The sequence below is a fragment of the Pteropus medius genome, unplaced genomic scaffold, assembly GCF_902729225.1.
Source record: "Pteropus medius unplaced genomic scaffold, Ma_sr-lr_union100, whole genome shotgun sequence".
Classification (NCBI taxonomy): domain Eukaryota; kingdom Metazoa; phylum Chordata; class Mammalia; order Chiroptera; family Pteropodidae; genus Pteropus; species Pteropus medius.
The window spans coordinates 13,941,925-13,949,469 of NW_024351729.1; the positions used below are offsets into that span (position 1 = coordinate 13,941,925).

General features: G+C 38.3%; 1 protein-coding gene across 1 annotated transcript; it reads left to right on the forward strand.

Annotated features, from left to right (window-relative positions):
- Positions 1-3,001: 3,001 nt before the first annotated feature.
- Positions 3,002-7,136, forward strand: FAM237A (family with sequence similarity 237 member A). Its single transcript, XM_039844196.1, has 2 exons — positions 3,002-3,413; positions 6,997-7,136. Exons 1-2 carry the CDS (start codon positions 3,002-3,004, stop codon positions 7,134-7,136), a joined length of 552 nt encoding a protein of 183 aa, XP_039700130.1.
- Positions 7,137-7,545: the final 409 nt, after the last annotated feature.

The window sequence follows — 7,545 nt, forward strand, 5'->3', positions numbered from 1 at the left end:
TTTCTCCAAAAGGCTGAGGACTTCTTGAAGTTCAGGAAGCAAGTTCAAGACCTCACCTACGATCTTCTCCTTCACCCTTAGAATGCAATTAGAAGCAGGCATTAGTATGCTGAGTTCACAGACTGAGAAACTGAAGTACACTTCATCCAGTTTCAGGCAGGAGAAAAAGCGCAGAACTCTAAAGGAATTCTCTCCAGAGCTCTTCCTTCTTATCATTTGGGCAGGGGGCAGGTTCCTCATATCTTCCATAAGCTTTGCTATAAGCCTGGGTTCCTCCCTATGCCCCCCTGAAAGGTAACCATGGATACTATTGAGCTGGCACAAAAGCTTTCAGTTAATGGAGACTACAAATGGTTTTCAGGATGTTTAGAGGGTTTTGAGGGGAGGGGCAAAACCTGGAAACAGTTTCAAAGGTAGGACTTTCGCCTCAGGCCCCTCCCTGGGCTGGGTATATTGCAGTTAGGGTGGACACTAGTGATCAACAGAACCCCAAAGGGGTGACAGGGCTCTAGCCCTGGACTAGAATATTAACCAGCTGTGTGTGGACATTCAAAGACAATCCCAGGCGGTTACTCTTCCTGGAAAGCAGCCGCCCCCGCTGTGAATTTGGAGCGGTGGGCTGACTCCAGCGATGCCAGCAACAACTGGGGCTCCTGAGGTGATCCGAGCCACAGAGCCTGGAGATAATGGGTCTCCTGCCCCCAGTCAGAGGGAGCTTACAGTAGGGCCACGCCCCTATCCACATCCTTGTCCCAGAGGTGTTCTCCTTCCAGTCCAGGTCCGCAGGCAAGCAAGGGAAATTCACACCCAGAAAGTCTCGAGGAAGCACCTTATTTCCTCACAGCCCTTACTGACCACTGGGCGGGCGTCCACGTGCCTTCCCCGGCCCTAGGAGTTCCCGGTATTTCCTCATATCTCTTTATTTTTCTAACAAGGCACGCCTGGAGAGTGAAAATTGGGGAGTCACACTCTCTCCTAGACCGGGGCTGGGCTGGGTCCCAACTTCCCAGTTCCCGCCCGCAGTGTCACACCTCTCGAGGTCAGGCCGAAAAGCCAAACCGCACAAAAGCTCAATTCCACTGGGCGGAGAGTGGGTGTGGGTCAGTGTCAATGAGGGTGTGTGTGTGTGGCTAAGTCTGTTTATTTCCTGAAGTGGAATTATCAAGGGAGGAAGGGAATAAGAGAGATGGACTTGAGGGCGAGAGGTGGCGGCAGTTTCCTGGCGCTTTGACGTAGACTTGAAGAGGCGCGGAACACTCCCACTGCTTAAGAAGAGGCACCGTAGCCTCCAGGACGCTGAAGCTGGGGACCTGCACTCGCTCGGGAAGCAGCCTGAACATTTTCTCTCCACGCGCTCGAGGGAATCCAGACAGGGCTGAGCAGGTAAGTGCGGAGGGCGCCCTTCTTCCACCTGGGAGTAAAGGCGTGGAGTAAGGAGGCTAGTGGGACACAAAGGACTCAGAGGGTCCCTGGTAGCTCTGCCCGAAGGAAGGCGAGGCGATGGAACCAGGTGCGGGCTCAAAACGCGCCGAGCTCAGCGCGGGGTTCGTAGCAGGGCGCACGGAGGACCCCAGGATTGAGGAACTTCCAAGCTCGAGGAGGACTCTCCTTTTAAAAGAAGGGAACCTGCAAGCGCCAGTATGAGCGCTGTGGCGCCAGCAGACGGGGAGACCCGGGAAACGCCAACTTCAGCACGCTGGACAGCGCGTCCCGCCCTCTGTCTTACACTTAGCACTGACATCTTGGACTAGTCCCCCAAGAAAAACAATCTTCAGGGCCCTTAGACTTTGATATTTTAGCTCAGAAGAGGACATATTAAATATAATTTTGTTCAGAGAGATATGCTGCGTAAATGATTTGAAATATAGAGGAAACATTTTTGAATAACCTTGTATCTCAACGTGCCTCTTCAAAACAGGAACATACATGTTCAAATGGTTTCTGCTGTGCAGAAGAGAAAGATTTCATTTTATGGTGTGATCATTAAATGTTTCATGAGTTGTGCCCTGCTTGCCTTCATCATACTAACATCAGAATGGTTTGGAAATATAAGATAAAAATGAGTGAGCAGTACATGCCGTCCTGTGTCTTCTTTACCTTAGATTTGTTTAAGTGTGATATACATTTTGTATAGTCTGTGAGAGTCAGATAACTTTTTTTTTCCTGGGAACATTCTGGTTGTTATTATTATTTTGAGGACACCATTTCTCATTGCACTTGTCTAAAGTGTAATATAATAATTTCAAAGTGGTAGATAGATGCCTTGATTTTATTGCAACAAGTCTCGATAGCCCGAAAAGTTGAATGAGAGGCAAATAATTTTCATTAAAATTTTTAAGATTTATAGTAAAAAGAGAGAAATGAGAAAACACTTCTTTATAAAAATTATATCAGAATCGTAGGACATTTTAGGTGTTTGTAAAGTGTCTATTGATCCTACTCTAATGGGTTAAATATATGTCCTTTGGTTCACATACTTTTTAGCACACTATCTTGTATTTATTTTTATTTACTTTTTATAATTCTTATGCCTTTTTAAAAAATTTAAATCACCCTGAATAGGAAAACATTCAAGAGTAAAATATATTCAAATTCTTAATTGTGTGGGAGTTCTAGATTAAGAAAGCTAGGCTAAATTACAATATAGAATAATTAAAGACATGCAGCAGGACTTAAAATGTTCACTTACGGCTCTTTTAAACTATATTCCTCTGTACTAAGGAAAATACATTCACTTATTCATCTTACAAAGGAACACATTTTAGGGATACATATTTCTTATTATCTATATCTTGGTTTTACACTACCTGGCTGGATAATGAAACATTTTAGATAGAATGGGGCTTGTGATATGGGAGGGAAGATAGGACTTTTCCTAGAGACAATACTGTGTTTCCTTTGCTGGCACCAGGGTTCTTAAAGGCATAATTATTTTCTTTACTGAGTGGAACACAAGCAGGGACTCATATGAGATATTTCCATCATGTGCATTTTCAGGGCCATGGCTAATCCTGGGAACAGAGGAGGGATCTACTGCCCATTGAGCCTCACCTGCTCCCTACTCATTGTGGCAATGTGCTGTGTGCCTCCTTTTTTCTGCTATAGCCATGCAGACCTGCTGGCTCTTAACCAAGCTGATCCCCAGTGCTGGGAGTCTTCTTCAGTGCTCCTCCTAGAAATGCGGAAGCCTCGAATTTCCAACACCGTTTCAGGTTTCTGGGATTTTATGATCTATCTGAAGTCATCTGAGAATTTGAAGCATGGGGCACTGTTTTGGGATCTGGCTCAACTCTTCTGGGACATCTATGTGGACTGCGTTCTCTCCAGGAACCATGGCTTAGGAAGAAGGCAATTGGCTGGAGAGGAAGAGAAGATCTCAGCCCTGCATCTACAGCACTCAGGGAAAAAACAAGGTGGTCAACCCCAGGTTCCAAGTCTTGAAAGGGTCAATCAAGTATGGATGTGCTGAATTGTGAGGAAGAGGGAAATGGCTTTAGGGGAAGCTATTGCCACATATATACTTCTCAGGGGTAGACCTTAAAAGCACACAAGTGATAGTATTTCACTTTCTTTTGTATTTCATAGTAGCTGTTTATATCAATATATTGTCCTCATCCTCATAGATCATATGAACAGAAGCAAGGAAAAGTCAGAAGACAAGTAAGGAAAAGTATAATTCCCAAAGAACAAAATAAGGGTATAAAAGGATGCCCCAAAATTAGTATTATTTTTTACCACTAGCCTGAACACTGGGAATTGTAACCTGTGTTTATTTGCTATGGAAGTGAGAAGATTCAAATATAAGCCTGGAAACATTCACAACACATGTGCTATTGCCCCTTTTAAATTTAAAAACAAACAAACAACACGTTGCTTTCATGTAAATAGTAAGACTCCTTGAGATGTACTTAGTTGAAGTGAAGAATAGAAAAACTGGCTGGCTTGCAAATTTACTCCTCATTGCTTTTAAAATAAATCTCAAATAAGTAATTAACTTCTAGCAAGCTGAACAATTAATGTTTAATAATTTTGAACTTCCTACAAATGTAGAGATTTTCACTGAAGTAAATATCACATTCAAATACAGTTTTTTCTAAGGGCACTAGAAGAAATACCCTTTATAGAATCAGAATAAGGGAGAATTAGCCTCTGTGAGTTAAGCTGAGAGATACCTTAGCCCTATTCATATTGTTCTTGTTCCTTTTTTTGGTGTTGTTTCAACCCATCAGCTTCCAATGCTTGTAGCAAGGGCTGATTGAATAGTAGTGACTCTTAGAATTATTTATGCACCAGTGGAAAACTGAGGCATAACTAATTTATGTATTTGTACATTTTATTGTGAGAATTGTTATATATTCCTATAATTATTAAAATAGCAATTAACAGTAACAGTTTTAAAGCAACCCTTTCCCAAAATATTGTAGAGCCTTTATATATCTAGTTCATTTTAACCTCAGTAACTAAAAATCCCCATGATTTGCTGATCCATAAAACCAGTCAATCCACTGCTATTATTTATAGATAAATTTATTATTTTGGCAAGTGTTATTGTACCTCAAACCAATTTTCTTGTTTAGAGGAAATATTCTTTCAGCAGCTTAGCTACTAAAGTGGAAATACAAAATGAATATCCTTAGATGTTGGTTACCAATTACTCAAGTTATCTGTAGAATAAATGAAAATGATATTTGTGTTAAGATAACATAAAAATTATGTGTATATATCTATATATATTCCTTCTCTAAAACAACTTTCAATTCACTTTCTTGCAGCAAGGTTATCAGAATAGTCTGAGATTACATGTAATTTTCTGAGCAAACTGCAACATGGCATTTTCATTTTTTAAATAAAAAGTAGATTTATCTTCAGCTTTGTAAGCCACTTCCTTCATCTTGCTACGGAGTTGCTATTGACCCAGCTGGTGTGCAAACTGTAGCTGGAGTTGCTATGCAAGTAGCAAGAGTGAGCATTTCACTTTATTAGAGTTATTTTAGTGTTTGACATAAACAATTGTTTGTAGATCAGGAAAAAAGCCTTTCCATTTAGTTTGTATAATTATAGTCAAAGAGGGTCTTGGGTCAGGAAGACACCATGTCTAAAAGTTAAATAGTTGCAGGAACATCGAGATTTTATCTCAAGAGGCTTGGTAAGATCTCTAGTGGCTCAACTGGGCTCTGGATGTACCTGCACAAATTCTCCACTAATTTTTTCTTTTGTCCTTTGGGGGTTTGTATCCTACCAGGTTGGGATAGTGGCAAGGGTAAAGAAGTGTTTGTCTCTATTGTTCTCCAGAGAAATCACATCATCAGAGCAGAAGGAAAGAACTAAAATAAGTGCCTACGTAATATGCAAAAGGTCTTATTATTTTGGTCTCTTCAAATTAAATAGTTTAAATACACTTGAGACATGTTGCTATAAATCATGCTTTGTTAAAAACATAAAACTTGTGTATAATTTTTTATGTGAATATATCATATTTGTTATGATTGGGTCATAACAAATATAAAATAGAAAATATAAAAAAAAACAAATATAAAAACAAGGAATACCAAACAGCTATGTAATTGGGCAAGTTAATTAACTTATTGAGCCCTCAGTTTCTTCACCTGAAAAAGGGGGATATGGAAAGAACTAGATGATCCATAAAGTCTCTTCAGTTTCTCCATTCTAATGTTATGTGACTCTATAAAAAGAAATTTACAAAAGACATGTATTTAATTATGGAAAGACTCTGGAAGAGCTTTACCCCAAGGACAGCTTACTGAGCTGGGGATGGATGACCTGGACACGGTAGCTGTTTACAACAATGATCAGCAGGAACAGGGGAGGTCTAGACATGAGAATACCAAAGAAGTCTAAGGGCTAGAGATATCATCATTTAAGAAGGCTCAAAAGATTATTGTTATTTAGTCTAGAAAAATATGAGCTAATCACTGAATGTTAAAATATCTGGAAGGTGTGAAGAAGGTACACCAGGCTTAACCACTAAAATATGATGCATTATGTGAAAGGAGAAGAGGGAGAGAGAGAAAGAGAAGAGAAGATTGATTGATTTAGGAAAAAGGTAGGCTGATGATAATTTCCAAACAGAAAATAGTAAAGTTGAGCTTAGCATATGTGTTAGTAAAAGCTTGAATGCAAATGAAGAGATTTTGAAGTATATTCTTGTGTGTGTCAAAAATGATGGCCTCTTCCTTCAATAAATATTGCTGTGCCACTGAGAGGAACAGTTTGCATGTTCTAGAAAAATTGTGAGTCTTTGCTTTCCTCCATGACAAGAAAATTAAAATTTAGATTTATAATTTGATGATGTTTGCAGTCGTTGTCTAACTAGCAGGCAAATGTTCATACTGCTTATTTTTAAAACACTAAGCAGAAAAAAAAACAATGTTTCAGTTATATAAATAATTAGATTCACAAATGCTTGATTTTCTACTTTATTTCAAGAAATTTCCTAAGCAACATGTTCAGAAATTACCTATTTAGAAATCTATTCTGAGAGAACATTGAGAGATGTAGCCAATGATGCAGTATGAGGCTCTTCACTGCAATATTATTTATAGTAATGGAAAATTTGAAAATAATCTAAATGTCCCATGATAGGGTAATGACAAAATAAATTACAGTATAAAGTGTTTATGCATAAAACTGGTTATTTCAGGAAGATTATATCATGGAAGGTTTTAAGTTTTTTCTTTATGTTTTTATATTAAAAATTAAATAATGACCATTTTTACTTTTTTAATCAGAAAAATATATCGTAATGTATCATAACAAGGAAATGTATTTATTATAATTTACTTAATTTATGTTATATGACCAAACTACATAGGACACAAAACTTTGCATACATACCTCTACAATAAATATATACAGAATTTTTACAGCAGAGTGACAGAAACAGCAATTTTTCCTTTTAAAACCAATATATTGATATTTAATTAACCTGAAAATAATTTGGTAACCTAAAGATTCATTCCTTTTCTCTATTTACAGGTGCATATTCTCAGCAACTAAGAATTCCTTCCCTAAAGAAGAAAGAGTTGATTGAAGATTTGCTAAACATGCACATGCACAGGAGTGGGTCTAAGTTCTTTGGAAAAATGACCAGTGGCCTGAAAATGAAGAGAAAATAAATCTAACCTCAGAGCTAACTCACATCTTGGAATATTAAATTTATATTTTTTTCTTGACTACTGATCACTTATTTACCTGAAATGGTAGAAATGTCCAGAGATAAATATTAAGTCACATTCAGAATACTTAGTTTCATTCTTTTAGGCTGCTAGCATGTTTCTTCAAGTGATGACATTACTGCCTGATCATTTCACTGTCTGAAAGTTAAAATAGCTTCCAAAGATGAGTAGGAAATGAGAGCTACTCAGAGTCTTTGTATTCATTTGATCATTTGTTTTGAGATGCTTGACATCGTTAATTAGAGTACCATACATTTAACTTGAATACATTGCATGACTTCCAAGCTATTAACCACTAGATTGCTTACACAATATATGAGTTACCAGTTTCTGATGATCTGTAATACCT

Coding starts and splice junctions, on each gene's coding strand:
- FAM237A (XM_039844196.1), top strand. CDS start 3,002: ATGGCTAATCCTGGGAACAGAGGAGGGATCTACTGCCCATTGAGCCTC. Junction 3,414..6,996: donor GCACTCAGGGAAAAAACAAG/GTGGTCAACCCC, acceptor CTCTATTTACAG/GTGCATATTCTCAGCAACTA.